The sequence below is a fragment of the Amborella trichopoda genome, chromosome 13 (genome assembly GCF_054954075.1).
Source record: "Amborella trichopoda isolate Santa Cruz 75 chromosome 13, AtrichopodaSantaCruz75HAP2 v2.0, whole genome shotgun sequence".
NCBI lineage: Eukaryota > Viridiplantae > Streptophyta > Magnoliopsida > Amborellales > Amborellaceae > Amborella > Amborella trichopoda.
Window position 1 is genome coordinate 41,298,885 of NC_142348.1, and position 24,552 is coordinate 41,323,436.

At 37.5% G+C, this 24,552-nt stretch overlaps 1 protein-coding gene across 2 annotated transcripts; it reads left to right on the forward strand.

Annotated features, from left to right (window-relative positions):
- Positions 1 to 224: 224 nt before the first annotated feature.
- On the forward strand, positions 225 to 22,758 carry LOC18442438 (P-loop containing nucleoside triphosphate hydrolases superfamily protein). Of its 2 annotated transcripts, none has more exons than XM_006852654.4 (17): positions 225 to 435; positions 596 to 699; positions 1,257 to 1,334; positions 1,729 to 1,845; positions 4,396 to 4,484; positions 6,479 to 6,623; positions 6,729 to 6,824; positions 15,670 to 15,761; positions 16,434 to 16,535; positions 16,769 to 16,915; positions 17,288 to 17,438; positions 18,941 to 19,003; positions 19,120 to 19,356; positions 19,726 to 19,830; positions 19,967 to 20,080; positions 20,516 to 21,103; positions 22,274 to 22,758. In XM_006852654.4, the coding sequence occupies exons 2-17, from the start codon at positions 649 to 651 to the stop codon at positions 22,508 to 22,510; spliced, it is 2,412 nt and encodes an 803-aa protein (XP_006852716.2). In that variant the 5' UTR covers positions 225 to 435; positions 596 to 648; the 3' UTR covers positions 22,511 to 22,758. The 2 variants fall into 2 exon arrangements, with proteins under 2 accessions (XP_006852716.2, XP_088711135.1); XM_088855009.1 differs by having other exon boundaries at positions 1,285 to 1,334.
- The last annotated feature ends 1,794 nt before the right edge of the window (positions 22,759 to 24,552 follow it).

Here is a 24,552-nt window from a genome sequence, read left to right on the forward strand (position 1 = left end):
GGTTCAGATGCTGCCGCTTTTCTCTCTCTCTCGAACTGCTCCTGTTTCTCTCTCTAAAAAGAATCATAAGCGCTTATTATTACCCTTTTTCAGGTTTCTCTCTCTACAGCTCCTGCGTCCACTCTGTCTATTCAACGGGTTCTGTAGTAACTAGTCTCTCTCTGTGACTGTATCTCTCTTTCTCTCTCTAAGGGGCTCCTCGCAACTGTGCAAGGATCTCTGCTTTTGACTTTTGCGGTCCTTCTCTCCATCTCTAAATAGAACACCGGAAACTGCGGGGAGAAATGATGGCTTAGAACCAACAATTCATTATGAGAGAGAGAATAAATAAATGGGGGATTGGAGAATAGTGAATTTTAGCCTGTTTTGCTCTTCAGGCTCATGGTGAAGAGTGTTTCTCATACTACATTGGCTGAAAGTACTGATTTTTTTCAGGTTTGCTTGCTTTTGGTTTTTTTTTATTTTTGGGTAAACTTCGGTTTTGGATTTGGGTTATTGTAAATGAAGCTGGTAGTTTTGCTTGACTGAAAACATTGATTTTTACAGGTTTTTTCTGGGTTATTCTTGATAAAGTTTTGGTTTTGGGTTTTTGCAGATGAAGATTGGAGATTTGCATGCTAATTGAGCTGGTGATGTTGATTAATTCTCATGATGCGAAGTATTAGACCCCCAGTAACCAAGCAGGCAACCACACTTTTGGTAAGCTTTGCTGACATTTTGAAACAATTCAAGTACGTTTTTTTTTTTTATTTGTTTTTAAACTTTGTGATAAGATCATAAAAATAACTCCTGTTTTCTGAAATTTAATTATAACCTTCTAAAATCCATAACACCAGAGTAGTAACACAATTTTCCTTTTTTTCTTTTATTCTAAGTGTTGTGCTTGTCTTTTTGCTTGTTCAATTTCCTTGTCTGTTTTACATTTCGAATGCTATCCAAGTAGCTATGAATCCTTGATTTCCAGTTCTGGGTATTATATGTCAGCTTTTCTCAAGCTCTTTCTTTCCTTTTTTTTCTTTCTCAAAAGGCTTTTCCTTTTAAGGTACTACTGAGTATGTTAGAATTATTTATTATTTTTAATCTTTCTCGTGTATACCTTTTTTGGGGTGAATTTGTTAGGCTTAGATTTCTATCCTGTAATTTATAAGTGGTGCTCAATGTGAACAACTTTGTTCGCGGTCAAATATTGGAATGTATAAAACATTTGGAATTTGAATTATAATTTTATTTATTCATTTTTCTTCTTCTAATCACAGGTTGCCCTGAAATGTCGACCTTTGACAGGGGCAGCGCGGCGGAAGAGCCGTGATATCATTAGAGTGATCGATGACAAGGTGGGTGTCATGGTTTTCTTTTTTGCATGGGCTTGAGCATTGCTTGGTATCATGCTTTTTTTTTTTTTTTTTTAAAGATCTTGGGATTCATATTTATTTTTAGGGAATCATATTTACCTTTGATACAAGGTGGTTACAATAATCTTGACCATTGGATGTGAAGTTGGGTGGTTGCAATTATTCCATTGACCAAGCTCAAACTTCAAAAAAAAAATTCTCAAACTTTGTGACACATCCAAGCTATCCAATTTCACATCAAATGGTTGTAAGGAATTGTGACCACCTTGTACCAAAGGTAAATGGTCTCATTATATATAATCCCTTGTTTTTATTATGATAGAAGGAAATCAGATTTTCCATTTTTTTTTTTCCTTTTATCCCTTGTCTGGTGTAGAGTGTTCTTGTTTTGGACCCTGACCTGTCAAAGGACTACCTTGATCGCATCCAAAATCGAACAAAAGAGAGGAGGTATTGCTTTGATCATGCATTCGGGCCTCAATGCACAAACAAGGTATATTACATGCGGTGTTTGGAGTTCCCTTTTGTTATTTTTCATGTTATTTTTGTCTCCTTGTAATCCCTCATTTTCAGATATTTAATCTCCTTTGTCTGCTTCCATTTAATGTAGAAAATAAGAAGAAAACAAGATACAATTGGGGATAATAGCAATTCATTCTAGCGTCAGTTTATTGATAATTTCATTGGCTATCGTGGATAAAGCATATGTGACCATATTAGGCATTCAAATCTTAACCTATTAAGTGAACATCTGGGCCCGAATCAATCATATCCCTAACTAGAGTTTTTTTTTTTTTTTTGAAATGTTTACAATATATATTAATTATTAAGTTATTATTAATTACGGCTATGACATGAGATAATTGTCCAAATAACATATGCAGTGGTGGTCTTCTTTTGTGATCAGCTTGGGAGCCATTATTTACTTTTGACTGATTTATGACGGGACCCAATCTCTAATACTTTTGGAGGCTCATCTATTGCCTCTTGTTAGCAGTATAGAAAGATTCAAGTTGTTTAGCCCCATAGGAGAGTCTAAGCATTTGGAGATGAATGAATGGTGTGATGTGGGAGTTTAGATTGTTGTTTCCATTGTGCTCCTAGAAATCCTAGAAGTTGCAAAAAACAAGTGCAAAATGTCTGAAGGGTTGATATTTTGGAGAGCATCCATAGGTCACCAGGTTCATTTTGTCGCTATAACAATCACAAAATATGCATGAGATTAAGCTAACCTATTGATATATTAAGTTGTTGCTCTAGATGGAAAAATTATATCTCAGAAAGACAGAGAGCTTTCAATCAATAGGTGACCTTCTCATTATTCTTTCTGTCTTTGGGATTCAAGTGGTTCTTTAATCTAGAAAGTATTTCTTTGTAGTGATCACTGATCAATAAAGTATGGTGAGACCAGTAAAAATATCGCGAGAGACTTGGTTAAAATTGGCAATGATAGTGACAATGCTGTTGCTGATAATTGCTGTCACATTGAAGATTATTGGGTTCTATGAATTCTTACAACACGGTGGATCCATAATAGTTATGATGTTCAACAACTTGAACTTCAAGCAGCTGAAATATATACAGGGAAGTGCACACATCAGCATCTTCTAATAATTTTATTCTTTCAAGGGCCTTCATGAGGTACAGGGTATTGGAAGTGCTGCTCATCTGAATCTACGCATAGATAATGTACTGGAGCTTCATCTATGAAAAAAATCCGCGAGGGTCCAAAGATGTACAATATGTTCTTAAACCATCTAAATGGCAGATACATTGATGTACCTGTGGTTGTTGATTCTGAGGTACTTCCCTTGGTCTATAACTAAGCCAAGCATTTACTCTTCCATTTAACTGCCAAAAAAAAAAACATATATTGACACTTAGAACCAACGTCTAATGATTTATACTGCCTATGACATATATAATCGTCAAAATTCCAATTGATTAATTAAAACAAGTCATCATCATTATCATCATAATAGCCTTTTCCCAATTAATTGGGGTCGGCTACATGAATCCTGGTCCATCATCTTGCTCTATTAAGGGTCATACCCTAAGTGAGGCCAACTTTATATCCCCTCAATCTCCAAAATTGAAATACCTAAAGAAAATGAAAGAAATAAGGGGACATTGCAACATTTCCTCCCCCTTAAAATCGACATTGTCCTCAAATTCGTATAGATAATCAAGCTTGTCCTCAAGATCGTGTACATAGATTATTATCGTATTTTATAGATAACACTAACAAGTTGCACCCTTGATGCCATATTAGTCCCCTGCCTCAACTGTCTCTCCTGAATTTTCTCCTTCATCCGACCAATTCCCCTTCATCAAGAATAACTGTTCGGATTTGCAGCATTGTCTTGCATTGTACTTCTCACTATTGTTGTAATAATTCCCTGTCGCATCATTCTTTCATCACCACTGAAGTAAGATGCCTAATGGTTGGGGTTGTGGACTAGGGTGTTGTGGCCAAACTAGAACTTGAAAGTACGCTGAGATGGAGAGCCCGTCAAGGAGTCAGAGGTTAACTTATTATTTCCTTAGGGTGCAAGTAAGAGTATATAATCGATAGGAGTATCTTTATGGTGTCCTTTTGACAAAAAATTCCTTTGAACGGGAGAAAATTGTTTGCTTTCTGCAGCAAGGTTTGATTTGATCGGCCTTGTTGTTCAACAGTAGTATAGGAAAGTATTGGAAGATTAAAATGAGTTCCTAAGATTGCATTGGTCATCTCTTATAGTTTAGATTTTAGAAGGATTGTGTGAAGCTCTTACTTAAGTAAACAACATGACCCAACTGCTATCAGTAACAGATGAGACTACTATGCAGTGCATAAGTTATTTACTTCTGAATATTGTTCTTTGATTGTCCTCAATTGCATTATAATAATTGGTTTTCGTATTGTTATGAAATAAGAAAGATTTCCGGTTGCCTTCCCCTATCATGGTTTCATTGTTAGATTGTGTTTGCTAATTTTTTTTGTTCTTTTGAAAATTTGTCCATGATCAAATTGTTATTTATTTGGATGCACTTCCCTCAGGATGTCTATCAGAAGAGCATTTCTTCTACAATTGCAGGAGTTGTTCAAGGTCTCAATGCCACTGTGTTTGCATATGGGTCAACTGGAAGGTATGATTATAATAGTGTGGAGTAGGCTAACTTTTAACCTCATAGTACTCCATGGTTTGGTTTTTATTTTGTTTTTTTTCTGGGATGGTGTATGATCTGAGAAACATGGGGTCATTCAATTTTAAGTGATATGCTGCCTCTTCTCCAGATTCTGTTGTACCATTGTAAGCTGGAATATCCACTTCTATTGGAATATTGACATCCTTCCTAAATATATTGAATCATAATGCTCTATAATAACCTATGATGCCCTGTTGCATAACTGTAAACCACTGGTGCAAATGTAAAATGATAGGCTGGATTCAAAGCATTTCAGTTTGGTCTGCCCTTGATTTATCCTAGAGCATAGGATGGTACTGGTTAGCTAATTGGCATATGCCTCTACTAAAACATTGAGTTGGGAATGTGCGTTTATCAAAATCTGGAATTCTTATTAATGTCATTGCTTCAGATGATCATTGCTACATTCATATATGCAACATTTGTTTTGTTAAGTTCTTCATGTTGTACTGAAGGCAAGAACTGCAGGTGAATGTCTACCAACAAGCAAATAAGTTTTGGTAGTCACTGTGATGTCTTCACAATAGACAACTTAGTATTGCTCTCTTAGTGAAGCAACATGGGTTTATATTAGAATTAATATATGTTTGTGTGCGTGGCCGTGTGGATATGTGCATGTCTATTTGTGTCTTATTTGGGTGAATATGGGGTAGCTAGTTCCGTCAGAAAGAAAAGAAAAAAATTTAAACACAAGCGATGTAGATTCCTGCCTGTAGCCCAAAAACCCTTAATGAATCATAGAATGCATTTGGTTCTTATCAAGGTTTTACAAGTTAGATGTTCCTGGTTCTCTCAGTTTTCAAATATGTAGGCTTGTCAACTGATCCCATGTCTGATACAAACTTTTATAGTTGCAAAAAATAAAAAGAACTTGAGGTTTTTATCAAGAGAACCAACTGGTTTCAGGCTTGCATGTTAGGGTGTGAATTTGATACATGATTCCATGCTTTAAGAATTTAAATGCTGAGGCTGAACTTCTCGTCTAAAGGCTTGCACATCACTCTGTTATCATTCATGTGCACGTATTTTATGTACGTACTCATTTTGGTATGCATGTTTGCATGCACACCTACACATTTTGTGCCTGTATTCTATGAAGCCACACACTCATACAATGTAATTTTGACTAAGAGTGCACCATATATATCCGTGCTTCCCTGAAACTTATAACTTTGTTCAATAGTTGGTTAGCCGTTTCAAGTTGGTAGCTTGAATGCTATGGATACATTTATTTGAGTTGGCTTTCTAATCCTCTTAATTATAACGAAACCCTGGGACCTATGGTTTTACATTTTCACCAGAAAAGAAGCATCAGAATAATGAATGAGTTAATTTTTTTTTTTTTTTTTTGTAATTTGATACAAGGCTTGGAATTGGTTACTACATTACCTGAATTTTTACTATTGTGTAATAATCATTGTGCAAATCATTTTGATTATTACATGATTAGAGTTACCCCATTTTCTCCTTTGGGTTTCAAAGCAGATACTGTACTTGTCATTATTCCTAAAGATACTAGTTTGCTGTCATGTCTTGCTTCTCAGGTTTCTTGGTATGTAATCTTAGGGCACGTTTGTTTCTTGTGAAAGTGCTTCCTGTGGCCCTTGGGGAAGTTTGTTTTCTCAGAGAGCTTTCCTCTTAGCCTGAGAATGCTCTTTCACACCTAAATAGGTATGAAACCTTTTTTTCACAAAAATACATAGCTTTCCAAAAGGCTGAAAAGCGCTTTCCCAGCTTCTACAGTAACTACTGCTTTCCCAAAAACAAATCTGGGAAACCGATAGTCAAGATTCTTCTCTTGGAGCAAACGTGCCCTTGAAGTGCTTAGGTTCCTGCATCTATTACTCTCTCAACAAATAAATGCTTATAGATTTCTCAGTTTTCAAACTTAGAAGCATTTTATCAGTAACTTATTCCTTTGCATTTATTTCTAGTGGGAAAACGTACACAATGGTTGGAACTAAGGAGGATCCTGGATTGATGGTTTTGGGCTTGCACACAATCTTTGATTTAATTACAAAGGATAGAAGCTCAGATGAATTTGAAGTGACTTGCTCTTATCTTGAAGTCTATAATGAGGCAGGTTCTGAATCCATTGTGCCCCTCCAAATCTGGTTACCAATTAATGTGACGCTGTTATATTATGCCTAAGAATAGTTTCCAAAGACTATTTTCGTATTGCAGGTCATATATGACTTGCTGGATAAATCATCTGGGCATCTGGAGCTTAGAGAGGATCCTGATCAAGGTATAACAGTTGCAGGGCTCAAATGTATCAAGGTGATTTTTTCTTTTTCACTTTTATTTTGAGTTTTTCTAAATAAATTTATTTTTAATCTGGACTCCTATTTATGTTAATAAGTTTTCTTTATCACTGTTTCTATCTTTTCTTTGTGTTGGGATATCCTTGTTAACTTCATCGAAGGAGTATTTCCTTGAGTTGCAGGAAACAACTCGATTACTATTGCAGAATTGAAAATCTTTCAAATATTTCATTAATAAGAACAATAGAAAAAAAATATTAATAATCAAGTCATGTGCATCTGTGCATGCGAAATAATATTACATACCTTCAAGGCCTATGGATGCGAACCCAATTTTTTTATTTTGGTCAATCTCTCTTGCTTAAGATTCTGTCAATTGCTTTTCTGAATCCTGGATTAGAAATTTACCAACAAATATGTTCATCTCTCCATAAGTAACCAACGGCCTGTCTAGTTCACTTTTTGGGACTATTGTGATTACAACCTAAAGATATTGGATGTAATTTCTTGGATTTCCAATAGTCCAAACCAGTGATAGAAAACCCTGATCCACCGGGTAAATCTGTCATCCATGAAACTGGTATGGATTGACAAATTGGAGATCCAGTGCAGTGGATTAGCTGGTTTGGGCCAATCCAGTCTGAAAAAAATTTCAAAAACTTATTAAAAATCACTGTAAATGTTTTATGGGTTTAAAACAATGGGGTAATTGCATTATGAATTTTCATTCTTTTACAAAAATACGTGAATCTAGAAAGGTTTCTTCTTGTTTGAGTGTCTGTTGACTACTACATTCATTCTTGACTACTACATTCATTTTGTAGTCAAAATGGAGCATGCAAGTATCAAGAATATGAATACACGGTCCAAAAATGGAACATTCAATTATCAAGATACAACCTAGTTAAATCAAAGGATAAGCTGTTTAATTATCGTTTGAATGTTGATTTCGTTTGTTCAATAGTCAAGGCAAATCATTGATCTGGTTGATGCACGAGTCCGGGGGTTCAGACTCATTAGTATCTGCTGGCTGTATGAAAGTAGGGGCTATGTAGGATACTAGGGGTGTAAAATAAAAATTCTCTTTTTCTTTTATTAACAGCCAGGTAATGATACTTCCAATGCCATATTACATAATGGAAGAAGGAAATAAATCCTACTACAAACTGTGGATCTTATCTCTTACTAACCTAAAGGAAAAATTTAAATTTTATTCATGAACTTAACTAAATTACAAGTAGAATTATAAGTCAAATAGGAATCCTAATACACATAGAAATCCTAATACGAATAGAAATCAAGCACAATAAACTGAGAATTAAGGCTGGAAACAAACCAGGAAACTAGGAAGACTTATCTGAACTTTGCCTAGGGTCACCCTCGTAGAACTCAACACAATCCACACCTTAGACTGATGGTGAACCGATCCTTGGTTGTGCTTGAGTCCTCAAAATCTGGGAAGCAACTGTGACAATACACTCTATCATAATAGTTGAGGCTAAGAGCATGAACTCTAACACAATTGGGGTTTCTTTTCAACCCTTAAACTTTGGGCATCCCAAAATGTTCAAACTTTGGGCATGTCCAAATCTAAGCTCTCCATCCTTTAGATCAACCATCATGATCAAGGAGGAATTCTAGAACCATTATTTCTCATATCCTTGACCCATATTCGCTTCTATTCAAACTAGGTTGCGCCTTCTAGAATCCAACACAATTAGTACTCTTTCTCACATAGAAAACACTTCAAATTTAATTAAAAATCTGAAGTCAAAGTAGAAGGTCCAATTTGGTCAAAATCCATAAACAAACAAGAATATCTTTTTAAAGATTACCATAACTTGGTCCATTACAAATTAAGAAATCTAGTCTAGGATGTGTGGGACGTGTGGACCCCATGTCCCACATGTATGTGGGGGCTAGGCCCTTGGCCCCCTACCCAGGTGCCACAATGCCCCCTTGTAATTTTGGAAATTTCAAAATATGCCCTTTGAGGGTTTTAAAGCATTAAAATAAATTTAAAAAATACTTAAAATATTTAAAATTCACAAGGGCATAATTAAAGTCGAAAAATAGTATTTTTGGGTTTCCAAAAATTTCAAATCACCTTTTTTATTAAAAAAAGAAAAACTAGTAGTAATTGGTACCAATGGGTTATGCCAAAATCCATGATCCACAATCTTCTTCTCAAACCAACCCACGAGACACATGACCCATAATCAATCACATGGGTTCATGATTGGCCTGTCAAAGCTGGCCAATAAATGGCAGGACCACGAGTAGGTGCTTCAGGTTCCCCTTAACAGCGAGTCATATCCATAAGGATGCACATGCACATATCACTATAATGCAAGGGGATACTATCTTGAACAAATATACACTGTGCCCCTGTATAGGTTGCTTCCTAGTATGCGGCTGTCACGTGTACATGCTTTGCGGTGGTTTGTTGAGGATTTGGCCCTTCCCTCATAGGCCCGCAACCGTAAACAAGAATCCTAGTAGCTTCTTAGCTCTTGTTATTATCCCTGCGCAACTCTCTAGCCTCAATAAGGGATGACCTACTGAAGCGCTCAATGATTGTGCCTATGACCAAGGATAAGGGTTTTGGACATGACTTGGGCCATAGATCGTCCAACCCAAGGTCAATCAACTGACACTCCCACTGGAGCGTGAGCATCCTCTGTAAATTATTTATTTTTATGTGCTCTAAAGGCCTTTAAAGGCCACAAACCCCAACACTGTACTTGCCCCATTGGTTCATGAACGAATCGGGCATGATGAACTGCTCTCGAAGTTTCCAACGCTGGTCCACCCCTTGTGCTCACCCCTAGCCTCTAGCTGTTGAGGCTTGGGTTGCGTATCTCTGGGCTGTGATTGGGTGGCCCCAATATCATCTTCTCTCCCATCTCCCTCCGTATCCTTCCCATCCCCCTCAACAGGACCTCCTCCATTTCTTACGAATTGCTGTACTAACGGGTCACCTCCTCCTTCCTGTTCCTTTGCACCTTCTTCATCATCTTCCTCATTTATTGCCTCAAGGAAGCTCTCTTATGTAGCACTAGCTTCTTCTCCGCCACCAATGACTCCTTTGCTCTATTCACGACAAATATTGCATCAAATTGTAATGACATATACTATGAGGTTAGCAAATTCCTTTTAGGAGTGTGTAGCAATTGAAATGTACTCCAATTTTGCTTCCACCTAGTGGTAGAGCTTGTATAAGAAAACACCTTAATTGCTATCTAAGCGAGGTGCGTCAACTTGGATCCATCTCAATGTAAGAAGCCATAGTAAGTTAAGTTGTAAACGAGCCTTCGGCCTCCCTATAATATAAAGTTGAGAACAAGGGTATATTTTAATGCTTTCATTGAACCTTACAAATGCATTAAGTCTAGCAATTTCTTATATTGAAGCTTAACTCTTACCATGTGGAGGCCTTTTTCCTTGACCCTAAACTTCTCAATCAGTTGCCTAAGTAGGAAAATAACTTCAATTGTTGACTTTCCTGGCATAAAATCAAAGTGATTTTCAGATATAGTCATTTGATGCCTTAGTCGTTGCTCAATCTCTCTCTCCAAGAGCTTCATAGTATTGCTCATAAAATTGATCTCTCGATAGTTCACACAATTTTGTATGTCTCCTTTGTTCTTGTAAATAGGTACCATAATGTTTTTCCTCCATTCGTTTGACATTTTCTTTGTCCTCAACACCTTGTTGAACAACTTCGTTAGCCAATCAATGCCAATCTCCCCCATGCACCTCCAAACCTCTATCAAGATACCATTTGGTCCTAAAGCCTTTCCTATCTTCATCATTTTCAAAGCTTCTTTCACTAAACGATTTATGTGGTCAATAAATTTAAAAGAAAAAAAAAATACAAAAAATATAACAATTTATAGAATAAAGATGGATATGATTTATGTGATAGTAGGTAATTTAAATTCTTCATTATCTCAAATATTTTGGCTGTGTGAGATTTTGAGTCCCCTAATAGCCTGATAAAAAGTAATAGAGTTGTCGTCCTAACGCCTAATTTTTAGTAGGTTATATGTTTAAATACGATTAACGTGTAAAACAAGGCAATCTATTCCATCATCATATAACATATCCAAAATTCCAAACTTCACATAAATATCCAAAATTCCCAATTTTACAGTTGAACTCCAAAGAGGCAATAACCAAAGTTTATGAAGGCATTATTAGAAGATAATCAACTCTTAATCAAACAATTCATATGATGATTCTTTATATACATGTGCATCCCGCATTTGAAGTTGAGGATGTAGAGGCATCATCATCACTACCATCGGCCTCCTTCACTTATACTTTGTCTTCCTCAGTCTCCTTTGGGTCCGCCTCCTCCTTGTTGACCTCTAGAACTGATGTACAACTTGACCCACCTTTATTCCTTTGCGTTCTAGTGCTAGGCCCAACTGGCATATCTTAATTCTTCTTTAAGAACTTTGGATTCAAGAAAATAATCCAAAGATGTTTTTTTTTTTTGCTTTTGGTTTTTAATCACCTAACAACCACCAAAAGTGGTTCTGATGGGTTTTTGGGAGCGTGGGAGTTGCCCATGCCCATGGGCGAACTTTTTTGCCATCAGCATGGGTCGTATATGCAGGTGTATAGATCATTATGTTATGCACCCGCATATGCAGGTAATGTGTCACATATACAAGCACATCCTTTCATATGTGGCCGTATAATGCAATATGGGTTATGACGTTGCATTTTAAAACTATGATGACTTCTCATCAATCTTTCAATGCAATATCTCATTGCGTCCATGACCCTTTTGGGAATAATAGGCACCGAAAGAAATATTTGGGGTGGAAAGAGAAACTTACACAACACGAAGAAGGAGAGACCATTACCTTCACAACGATGAAATATTTAAATGTTTAAGCTTCAAAACATATAAATAAGTTATTGCTCGCAAAATGAATTGGTTTGCCCAGCTAATCGGTCCACCTCTCAACAATCTCCTCCACTTTGGTCGCAAAACTACACCGCTCTCGGATAGCTGCCTTCGCTCTCTCCATCCTTTTAGAGAGGATCCCCATGGTGGATTTCTTGTCAACATCCATCTTCCTTAACAATGTCACTAAAGGAGCTGTGGCCGCCATAACGCTGGAACGCTTAGACCAGAACCTATGATTAGTGACTATGCCATGCAATTCATCCCCTTATGGGACCCTGAGAGGCGGTCTTTTTCACTCTCTTTGAAAGGAAACATCTTCAGCATGGCTTGCAATTGTATAATGGAGTCCACGCCAAGTAGTTTATGACATAGTAAGTGATGGCAGACCTGATTACCTTCTTATTCCTAGTAGGTCATCACAATAGTTGAAGGATTGTGGCATGGTTATAGATGAATTTTGACACCGACCTCTCCCAACCTAGAGTCTCTTTCACAATCTTGATCTTCCCTATCTCCTGTAAATGAGATCAAAGCAGTGGGTAGCACATGGGGTCCAATATTAGATGGTCCTGCAGAAACACATGCCCTGACATTATCGATGCTAATCTGGACTACATGTTTCTCTCCCACCTCCTCAAAGTTTCTAGTCCATTGCTTTTTGCCATGAGCTTCTATTCCTTTTTTATCCTGAGGATGAAGGCCCTCATAGCATACAAGCTCGGTGGCCCAATCCTAGGTGAGATACTGCATTGGAAGATTGAAGAGAACTCATAGGAGCCAAGTACAGGCACTAAGGGAGGTAAGAGTTAACCTTTGATGTAGGAATTTTCTAGACTTGATGTATTTGTGAGTTTAATTAAAGCACTAAAACATGTTCTTTCTTTGCTTTATATTTATATCGTTGCAGAAAGCTCGTTTGCAACTAGACTTGCTAGCGCTTCTCGCACTGAGATGGATTTAGGTTATCGGTTAACTAATTATGTGTCATTTCATATCCTTCACATTATGAATTTTTTTTGACCCATCCATACAAGGCCCTTTGCATTTTATTTCAGCTAAACAATGGGAGTTATATGGTTTTGACACACCTCACATAAGGAAGATAACAATTAAGATGCCTCCTTAGACATGTCTAGCTACTTAGTGTGATCGAAACCGGAGTACGTTCCAGTGGTTACACACTCCTAAGAGGAAAGCGAAACTGGAGTGCATTCCAGTGGTTACACACTCCTAAGAGGAACTTGCTTCAAAAGCTCGTATATGTTCCTTACAAATTGAATATCCAAGAGCGACAAGTAAGTAGGAAAATGAAGGATAAGCGGAGCAACCAATGCTATGTAAGAGAGCATTGTTTGAGGCAATAAGTGAGAAAGATGACGAAGAAAGTTTGGACATGCAAGGAGGTGGTGACCCATTAGTATTTGAGCAATTCATAGGAGATATAGGTAGTCATTTACCTGTTGAGGGAGAGGAAGGAGGAGATGAGTTGTGGTGGGGAGATGGGAGAGAGATGATTTTGAGGCCACCCAGTCCTAGCCAAGCGATATGCAGCCCGAGCTTCAGCAATCAGAGGTTGCGGGTGAGCACGAAGGTGTTGGATATGATGATATCCAAAATCACCCACATAAGGAAAATCCCATAGCATGTGGGATTGGGATTGACATTGATGTTTCTTAAAGAAATCCAAAAAGATTAGGACTCTTGTCTATATCTCTTAGTTTTGAGATATATGTAATATTGATAGAAGGTTTCCTATTTAGTATGGATTCCTAACCTTGTATATATGGGATGAAAGATGAAAGATGAAAGAATATGTGTGCCTTATTTGGGTCACCATATGGGAATGTGACTTCCTCTAGAGAGAGAGGGGTAGGGCCCTCCTGTGCATGAGAGGCAAGGCCTCCCCTTAGAGAGAAGAGAGCTTTCTATGGGGAGAAACATTGCAATGATGCCTCATGTAGATTGAGAGACTAATTTCTTGTAGAGAAGTGGTTCCCATGGAGATTTTGGGTGGTTTCCCTTTTTAGCTAGAGAAAGTCTCAGTTGTTCTTAAGAATGTTTTCTTGGACAGTGGTCTAATTATGGAATAGAGATGAGACAGATTGGCAGTGGTGCCAGTCGGGAGAGTAGGTCTAAAAGGGGTTTGTTTGATTAGGTTTTGTCAAGGGTTAGAGAGGTAACTTTATGTCCCAAAATTTATGATGCAACTTTCATTAGTATAGTGGATTTCAGTTTGCCGTGCCCGTGGATGTAGTCACATATGTGATGAGCAGCATAAGTTTTGGTGTTCTTTTTTTGTTATTTCTTTCTTGCTTTATTTTTCTTATTTGTTAGTTGTTTTGTTTTTCTCGTACTTTATTTGTCAAAAATCAACCCGAGTCGGGTTTAAAGCTTCCACGTACAACAAGTGGAATCAGAGCCTGGTTTGGGGTTGTTGGTATGGCGGTCAAGGTTTCTAATGCAAGGTTTGAGGTGGAGAAATTTGATGGCAAACGCTATTTTTCAGCAAGAATGATGAAGACATTTATTTGGCAAAAGATAAGAATTTATAAAGCAATCCAATGGATGTTGGCATGGTTAGCAAGTGATTTTGATATCAAGGTGGAGATTGTTGGATATGATTATCCAAAATCACTCGCATAAGGAAAATAATTATGTGGGATTGGGATTAATATTAATAAGTTTCCTAAATGAAAGAAAAATCCAAAAAAATTAGGACTTTTGGGTATATCTCTTGGTTTTGGGATATATATAATATCTATGAGAAGTTTCCTATTTAGCTTGGATTTCTAACCTTATTTACATGGGATGAAAAATGAAAGAATATGTGTGCCCTATTTGGGTCACTATATGGGAAAAGTGGCTTCCTCTAGAGAGACGGGGGTAGGGGCCTCTCCTTAGAGAGAAGAGAGCTTCCTACGGAGAGAAATATTATGACGGTTCCTCCTATAGATTGAGAAACATTGCGATGGCTTCTCGTAGAGAACTGGTTCCCATGGAGATTTTGGGTGGTTTCCCCTTTTAATTAGAGAAAGTCTCGGTTGCTCTCAAGATTCTCTTTCTAGATTGTGGTCTAGTTATGGAATAGTGATGGCAGAATGGCAGTCGTGCTGGTCGGGAAAGCAGGTCTAAAAGTGATTTGCTCAACTAGGTTTTGTCGAGGGTTTGAGAGGTAACTCTATATCTCAAAATCGATGATGTAACTTTCAATTATATAGTGGATTTCAGTTGCTATACCTGTGAATGTAGTCAGATATGTGATGAACCATGTAAATTCTGTTGTTGCTTTTTCTATCATTTCTTTCCTGCTTTATTTTCTTACTTGTTGCATGTTCTATTTTTCTCATACTTTAGTTGTCAAAAATCAACTCGTCGGGTTCAGAGCTTACACGCATAACAGGTCGTTGTATTAACCTTGGGGATTTCGGGCTAAAAGGGCGGTTTACCATCCATGATTCGTTCATGAACTGTTGAGGAAGGTGTAGTCATTGAGATACTAACGAGTTTGAACCCCGAAACTTGTACATCAATCAGCTCAATGATTTTTCCCGACAATTCAACGAGTGGAATTCAACATTCAAATGACAATGAAGCAACTTGTCATTCGTTTTGTATTTAAGTTGTTTCTTGATAATTATGTGCTCCATTTGGGACTATATATTCATATTCTTGATAATTATATACTCTATTTTGACTGTGAAATGAATATAATGGTCAACAGATACAAACATGAAACAACTCTCAAGTTTCATTTACTTTTAGAAATAATGAAAAGTCATAACTCAATACCCTCGTTTTTTTTTGAAACCCATAAAACAACATCTATATACCATTTTTTTCAATCATTTGTATAATGAACTTGGAGTGCATTAGAGCACTCGGTTTCGAAATATATGACCCTATTGCAGATATAGATACTGATATTTGTGTTATCCAGGTAAACTCAGCTGATAAAATTCTTGAACTCTTAAATTTGGGAAATAGCCGGCGCAAAACAGAGAGCACAGAGGCAAATGCCACATCTTCACGGTAGGTTGCCCATGGACATGACATGGGAATGGATTTTGTTATCATTTTTATGTGGATCCCAAATATATGGACTTGTATCGTAATTAGGCAGCTGAACACTTATGTTCTGAAGGTGCTTCTGATTGCCACCTTCAGGTTGGGGTTTCAAACCTGACTTGCCGATCACACCCTCCCCCAGATATTCTTCTACCATGTTTCTGACTTGACAATGTATGTTTTAATTTCACGCTTAATGGTTAGTTCCCATTTCAACTGATCCAAATGTCTTGGGACATGGGTCATACATACATTGGTCTTTCGAACATGTCTTGAGAAGTTGCTAATTTCTCATGAAATTTTTGTCCTTGGCCCAAACCATGATAGGCTTAGCAACTGATGCTCACAGTTGATCTTTGTTGATTTGTTTATGGTAGTCTTGCATTGAAGTTAAAGTCATGGAACCAATCAAATAAAGAAGTTTCAGGTCATGCTACCTTGATTTTGGCTTGATTAAATAGGCCAAAATTTAGCGAATTTTGTCCAAAACATTTGTAAATGGTGTTTTCGCCAGAACTTGTACTGAAATTTGAAATTTCTGGACGCAATGTTTTGACCTTAGCAAGCACTCCCATGGAGATTGTGGATGTTTGTTTGTTTATAGTTCTGATGATTTTCCTTCTATGTCGACAACAGTTCACATGCCGTGCTAGAGATCATCGTCAAACGAAGTCAGAGAAATAAGTACTGTAGTCAAGTTGTAAGGGGAAAACTTGCCCTAGTTGATCTTGCTGGCAGGTAGGCCCTTCTTTGAAAGAGAACAATTGGCAATTTTATGTCCCGATCATCTTCTCAACACCTCCCTGTCCAGTGCTTCTCTACTAGTAATTAACTTTCAACTGCATTTCAGTGAAACAGCTTAATTTCCTTGAGAATATCTACTGGTTTCTAATATATTTTCTCTCTCTCATCTTCTCTGTGCCCAAGTGCTCTTCTATTAATAAGATTTTATCATTCATTAAAAAACACAGTGAAAGGGCTTCTGAGACAAATAGCGGAGGACAGAAGCTTAGAGATGGGGCTAATATCAACCGTTCGCTTCTTGCATTGGCCAACTGTATCAATGCTCTTGGGAAACATCAAAAGAAAGGCCTTGCATATGTGCCTTACAGAAACAGGTGAACAACTTGTTATTTTTGTTACGTATGTCTTGATGCAGATGGATGCTTATTTAAAGAAAAAAAATAGCCACCCTTAAAAGTGAAATTACCCTAAAATGCAAAGACCAGTGCAAAAGCTATAGTTTATTGGGTCATAAACATCTCTGATGAAATGATGAACGGTAAAGTAGAGATAGAGTGGGACCCACCATCAGGGTTGTGTACAACAAGATGGGTCCCATTCTTCATCATTGTTCATCAATTTTCATTGGATGGTGATGACCCCAATGGCCTGGTCCTTCCATAACCATTGGCTTATATGATAATTTTCCAAAAAAGAAAAAGCCTTGAAGTAAATGAAGAATAGCTGATACTTTAAGTTTATTGCAGCAAGCTAACACGTATACTAAAGGATGGTCTGAGTGGTAATTCTCGCACAGTCATGGTTGCCACTGTATCTCCTGCAGATGACCAATATCACCACACCATTAATACGCTCAAGTATGCAGATCGAGCGAAGGAGATAAAGACCCACATTCAGGTATCAGTCCGCCACATGGAATGAGTGATGATTCTCTGAACAGCTCTTGTTTTTTATAACTAATACTTAGAAGATTTCGGTATGTTTTTTCTTTTATTTATGTTTGGAAAAACCTCTGAATAGCTGGAAATGATAGTGAGTCCACGATTTTGTTGTGAATGCCTATGAGAACCTTCAACTTTAAAAACTTGACAAAGATATACATTTCAGCTGTTCCTTGAAGTATTATGAATATTAGTAAAAGAACTTTAAGTAACATAGATGCGGACATGTATGTCCATTTCTGGAACAGGTATGTGAATTGGAAACTTGAATTCTGAAAAAGCACGTTTGGACCCAAAATGTCTGTGCCATTATGTGAAAGCCAGTTGCATTTTATGTATTTTTCCGAAATTCATTATTGGTATATGTCCTCTGGAACTTTGAACATATAGATTGGGTTCATGCTTTTCAGAAAGTAGCCCTTCTTTCATAGTTTTACTTGTAGATATGCTTATTTTTCAGAATTCAGTAAAGAAAAGCAGGCACTTATTTTTAGCATTACTTTAGAGAGGAGCCTTTTGGAAATGTTTGTGGGCAATTAAGGTTCATGGTCCAACTTGTATTGTTTCTACATTTTGAAATGTGTGTATGTGTCCGTGGTGTTTTCATATGTGGTTAATCCCTAAACTTACATTTCTATGTTTCCTAAGATTAAACATAATGGCATGGAATTGTGGCCTTTGTAGTAATAGTCAAAAACCAAGATTTCGATGGTGATTTGATTGAGGCACCTTTGGAGAACTAGTATTTTCAACGGTGTAGTAGTTTTGCAAAAGACGGATTTATTATTGAAGTGTAATTTTGTGAATATCAAATAAGTCGTTTCCCTCGTGGATTAAAAACAAGTTTATTCTATAGAGACACTGCATCCATGGCCACGGCTGGGAGCCTAGGTTTTTAAGCTTATTTGGTCCCAAGCATGATTGGGTTTTTTTTTTGATATATACATTGTTGATTAACTGTGCAGCAATACATGTCAAATTGTGTATAGATTTTGCCAGTAGGCCTCTGCAAAGTCATTGTAGATTTCAGTCCAAGTTCAAACCAAAATTTGATCTATAGGGAAGTAAACAATGCATAGTACATAGAGAAAGTAAATGGCTATGATTTTAAGAATGCAAACTATTATGTGATAGATTTTGGAAGGATTTCAAATATATTGGTTTTTTCATGGGGAGAAATAAAAATGGCTTTGTGTTGTCCAATTCTGGGGGCAACACACCCGTTCTAAAATTCTAAGTGAAACTCTTTCCTTGTTGAAGGACTCACCCAGCCTTAATATTCACTTTGACTTAAAACTCTTGAAAGTCTTCCTTTTCTCCCCTCTTCTTTCAAGTCTGTGATGCTTCTATTCTCCTGTTATTCATATTTTCTTCAATTTGTGTTTTCGAAGTTGTAGATTTTCACATATTTTCTTGTTTAATGCCCCATTAAAATGTCTGACATCACATGACTTTCAGAAAAACATCGGGACGATTGATACTCATGTTGCAGATTACCAACGGATGATTGACACTCTTCAGGTTTGTGTCGTGCTAATAAAAAGTTTTTCTTTCTTTACAATTTGGTGAACTGTTCTGTTATGTTGATAATTAATAATCTTTTTCTTCACTGAGTATCCTTACAATCCTTTGTGCAGGTTGAGGTTTCCCAGCTAAAAAAAGAATTAGCCGAAAAGGAAACACAGCTGAGTACTAAACCTGTTGAAAAGGCAGCAGATGATGAGCTCTCATGGTTGAATGTTTTAAGCCATGAAACTAGTGAAAATGTTCAGGAACGCATAAACTTGCAGAAGGCACTATTCGAACTTGAGGAAATGAATCTAAGAAACCGCTTCGAGCTGCAACATCTAGATGATGCTATTGCCAAACGACAGGTCTATAACCCAGTTTTATGTCTGGATATATATTTGTATGTGGATGTAAATTCGTGTCTGGATAAATTCAGTTGGGATTATGGAACGCAGCGAAACCCATTAAGCTATTTGGTAAAGGAAAGCAATCTGTAATTCAATGCTGTAGTCCCTTGGAGCCATTGACATTCAATGCAATGATGGGCAGTGATGGAGAGAGGTGGGACCTACTGGTACAGGAGATGATTCCATTTGTGGGTCCCACTCGTTTCATTACCATCCACAATTTCATTGGGCGGTGTAGTTTTGCATAATCCATTGGCTTATGGTATGGTTTCCCTTGATTATATATTTGGTGATACCGCCCTCTTACCAAGTTTTTTTGATCCTTAGGCCACCGAAAAGGATGGAACTGTTGTTCAAGCATTGAGGTCAAGGAGACAAGTTATTCTTGACAACATTCGTGACAATGATGAGGCTGGTGCTGATTATCAGAAGGTTCTTGTTTGAAATCCAGTCTTTTTGGTTTTCCGTTCTTATGGGCAATCTTTTGCATCTTGTTTTTTCCCACTTTATTTTTTTTATTTTTATTTTTTTCATGAATACTTAATTTAGCTTCCTTCTGTTACTATAGGAAGTTGAAGTGAATGAGAAACACCGACGTCATCTCCAAGATATGATCGAAGAAGCCATTCGTAATAATGGGAACAAAACATACTTGCATATTCTGAGCCAATACAGGCTATTGGTAAGAACTAAAAGTTCCCACCCATACCCTTAAGGGAAGCCTTTTCCTTTTGAGATGTATTTCTCTATCAGTTCTTGAAATTTGTCCAAAAGATCTTGAGAGAGGTTCATCTATGAGATTTTGTGTGTGTGTATGTGCACGCACGTGAGTGTCTCTGTGTGTGTGCATGTGTGTGTCAATGAGCCTTGCTAGATCCTGATTCCTTCTCCCAACGGGACTATTTATTGGAAAGATCTACTGCTGATATGCATTCAAAAAACAAACCTACGGCAACAACTTCCACTGATCTTGTGGACATCTCTGCCTGCCTGCTTATTACCTGTCTTTTACATTTCTTGAAAGCATAAGTTTTGATTGTTACTTCTTCAAATCAATCGCAACATCTTTATGTACCTAATGATTGCTGATCTCTCTTTAATTTTTTTTTTCGCTCAGGGAATGGCTAATACTGAACTCCAGTTCGAGATGGCAATTCGTGATCAAAGAATATATAACCAAAGGGAAGCACAAAGGAACTTATGGAACTTGCTCATGGGTTCTGGCCTTGATCGTAAGCAGATAATGGACCTCGCGACCAAGCAGGGAATCACAATAGAAGATTGGTCCACCCCACCTGGTGGGCTCCACAAAAATTCTCCATCAAGGATGAGAAGCCTGTTTTCCCCATCAATGCATATTCCAACCAGTCCTATTCGTTGTGGAGGTGCTCCTTATTATGGTTCAGGGGCTCCTGTGCAACACCACCAAGAGTATTGTTCAGCTGCTTGCTTCAAGGGGCAATGGGATTCCCTCTCTCATACATTGTGTAGGCAGGAAGAGCACCGAAGCTCTATTTATCTCTTGGCTCATGATCACTCTCCATCAGCTTATCTGGGATTGAGGAGTGAGCATTGGACTACCAGAAATCTCCCAACATGTTTCTGTACTCCAGAGGCAGGGAGCAAGTCATACCCTTGGAATGCAGAAAGTCGACGGTCATCAACTGGATCTTCTTGTCTTGAAGGTTATGGGCAAATGCAAGAGGTAGGTTGCTTTTGTCGGCTTCTTGTTATTGGTTGTGTTGCATTCTTTTTGTGGCACTATCACTGTAAAGAGTAGGTAGCTTTACATTTTTTTTGGTGATTGACATAAATTTCCTTGGCAAATTGGTTTAAAAGAACTGGGCTATTAACCCTTTACAGCTTATTATTATTCTTTATTAGTAAAATGATCATGTAGGAGGTCCCTTGTATTTGGTCATGTAAGATTTCCCTTCCCGACCCATGGATTAGGCGCTTAGTGGATGACAGAATGGTGGTTACTAGTATTGGGAGAGTATTGGGGTTAAGTCCCCATGAATTCTCATATCAAACTATTGGGTGGGAACTCCCATACGAGTTGCTAATACAAGAGACCTCCTACATGATCATTTCCCTGATTATAGTACCACTAGTTCGTCCTTATTAACCTTTCCTGAATGATTGCTCTAGCAGTAGTTCAATGTATAAGCACTTGAAGTTTGTCTTGGACTTGCTGAATAGATGAAACCAATTCTTGAAATTTGTAATCTGTTGATGCAAAGAATTGGCCTAAATGCTATTTGAGTTGGACAGACCCTTTCCAGTTTAACCTTTTCTGAATGATTGCCCTAGTAGTTCAATGTATAAGCACTTGAAGTTTGTCTTGGACTTGCTGAATAGATAAAACCAATTCTTGAAATTTGTAATCTGTTGACGCAAAGAATTGGTCTAAGGGCCATTTGTGCCATTTGAGTCACTAAATTGGACAGACCTTCTCCAGTGTAGCCAATCCCAAATGCTCCACCTATAGCATTTTTTCTTCTTAATATGACAAATTATCTGTAGGATGTTCATCTATTCTGCTCAAGGTATAAATGAAAAATCATATACATGCATTAATGAATACATTTGTATAGATACATTCACATACGTGTGCACATAATTGTGTATGTACTCTGAATTCAGTAGACAAAGCATGCATACATAATACACATTTCATATGCACACAGGCATGCATGTCTTAGTGGATACATATCTCAAGTTCCTTGAAATCGTACTAATGAATGAATATGCTCACTATGCATAAGTTTTGAATTGATGCATGACTCTCTCTCTCTCTCTCTCTCTCTCTCTCTCTCTCTTTTGTTCTTTAATCATATTCAATGGTTGACACTAGGATAAACATTTGACACAGGAAACATGGCATGCAACTCGGCTGCTGCAAGAGTACGGTGGTCACAGCTCATGTGAAGAAATGAAAGGCAACAGTCTTCACAGCACAGAGGCCAAATCCTCTATTCTCAGTTCTCACCAGGCTTTTTGTAACTCTAGATACTCAGGGCGCCCTGATAGACCATCGCACCCAGCCACAAGCCCAGGTCCATTTAACTCCACCCCTAACTTCAGATGTCCCCCCTATGGTTTTCTATAGTCTCTCTGTCTCTCTCTCATATTCTGGGTAGGTGTAGGCAGGGAATTTGAATCTGAAACCACCTTGGGGTTTTGAGCAAACAGCATCATATCCCGAAGGTTAAAGTGTGAGATCCTTTTAGATTTTTTGTACCATATGTCAAGGAAGTTGTGAACTGTGCTCGTATCTATGCATTCACAATACAGTGTAAAAATCTCTTAGAAAAAAGAAAAGGGAAGAGGGAAAAAGGTTATGCATAGGCATCCAAATTTTGCGTTTCTTCATCAGTGATGTGGATATGGTGGTTTCTTATAGAAGCATAAGATTTTTCACGTTAGTCAGCATTTTAATACTCGGACGAGACCATTTGGACTCAGCCGAGTAACTTGGCCTCACCCTATGGGTGAGGCGAGTTTTTAGTTCAATTTTCTTAACCGCTCAAATTTACGTCGAATGTGTTATAAAGTCTTTCTGGTTAGTATTACACCCCCCCCCCCCCCCCCCCTGGTCAGGCTGTCAGGGTTTGAACCCTACTGTTGTACACTACTTTTAAAAAAGTTTTCATTTTTTATGTTCTAAAAAGTATCATTTTTTACGTTCCAAAAAATTGAAACCATATTTTAAGTTCCAAAAAATTGAAGCTCCAACAAGACTTGAACTCAAGACCTCGTAACGAGGTCCATAAACACAACTGCACGAGGTCCATAAACACAACGCTGCCCGAGGTCCATAAACACAAGGCGTACTAACCAGCACGCCATTTTACGGTGTATTCTTGTAATATATAATCATTATTTATCTTCATTTTTTTTTTTTTTTTTAAAGTTAGACTTTGGGGAGTTACTCAAATTCGCTCGAGTAAATTGCCTCGGCAAGGGCCCGAGTACCTTGGCCGAGTTGATTCTTTTAATACTGACGCTAGTTCTCATAGTTGCAGTTGAGGAGGTTCTTTTTGTTGTATTTTTCCAACATCTCTTAGCTTTAGAATAGATTAAATAACCATTGTCTTCATATAACCATATTTGCTAGTTTACATAAACAGAAAACTGTAATATGTGTAGTGACATAGAAAACTCTAATTCAAAGAGACGCCAGACTGAAGATATGAAAAAGTTATGACCTTTATTAGATTCAAATCCAAACAAATTCTAAGCTGCCCGGTTTAGGCATACGAATTTTTAGTGATAAGATCATTTCTTTATGTATTCATACAAGAATGATAAGCATCCACGTTTGATCCAACATTTTTCACAAGTTAACGTGTTTTTTGTAGTCCTTTTTTAACCCATGTTAGTGAAACACCCATGAAACGAAGGGAATTTTTTTTTTAAGAAGTATTTTTTAAAAAAAATCTAAAAGAAGGCAAATCTCAGGTTTTTCCCCTTACTTGGTTCATACTATTCATCGAGGAGTCTAGATTTTGTAATCTGGGTGTGGTTTGAATGAATTGTAACTTTAAGCAATTAATGTAAGGTGTGCCACCAAATTTTATTATAAGATTAATTTTGGTGTAAAATTTTTTTAGGATAGCTTAAGAATTTTCATCTTTAATTATAAAATTTTTAACTAAAATTAGTTCAAATAAGGTAAATCTATAAACATATGAAAATTTTGAAAAAAGACGGTCCAACAAGTGTGTTGCAAGATGCACTATTTTTGAGACTCAATTTTTTTTTTACTTTTTCATATTCATACATCTCAATGTCGAGATGATCAATTAGAGGTTTAAGACTTGGAATAGCACACGGGGCTGGCAATAGTTAGGGCCTAGGCCAGCCTAGCTCTACCCCAGCCATGCCTTGACCTGGCCCTTGAGCTTCATTTGTGGCCCAAACCCTAGTTTTTAGAGCAAGGTTGAGCAGCCCATTACCCTAACAATACGCAAGTACGAATGGCAATGGGCTGACTAGCCTGACCCATTGGATTGGACTTGAAAACTAGGGCCCGTGCTAGAGGAGCGCACTAGGGCCTATACAACTGTTAGAATTTGTGGGAGCATAGAATGGAGAGAGAAGAAGAGAGAACACATCATTTACGTGATTCAAGCCGAAGCCTTAAGTCTA

Excerpts from the sequence above, each read along its gene's own strand:
- LOC18442438 (XM_006852654.4), top strand. The coding sequence starts at position 649 with ATGATGCGAAGTATTAGACCCCCAGTAACCAAGCAGGCAACCACACTT. Across the intron at positions 700-1,256 it reads AGCAGGCAACCACACTTTTG|GTTGCCCTGAAATGTCGACC; the intron begins GTAAGCTTTGCT and ends TTCTAATCACAG. Across the intron at positions 19,004-19,119 it reads GGATGATTGACACTCTTCAG|GTTGAGGTTTCCCAGCTAAA; the intron begins GTTTGTGTCGTG and ends TCCTTTGTGCAG.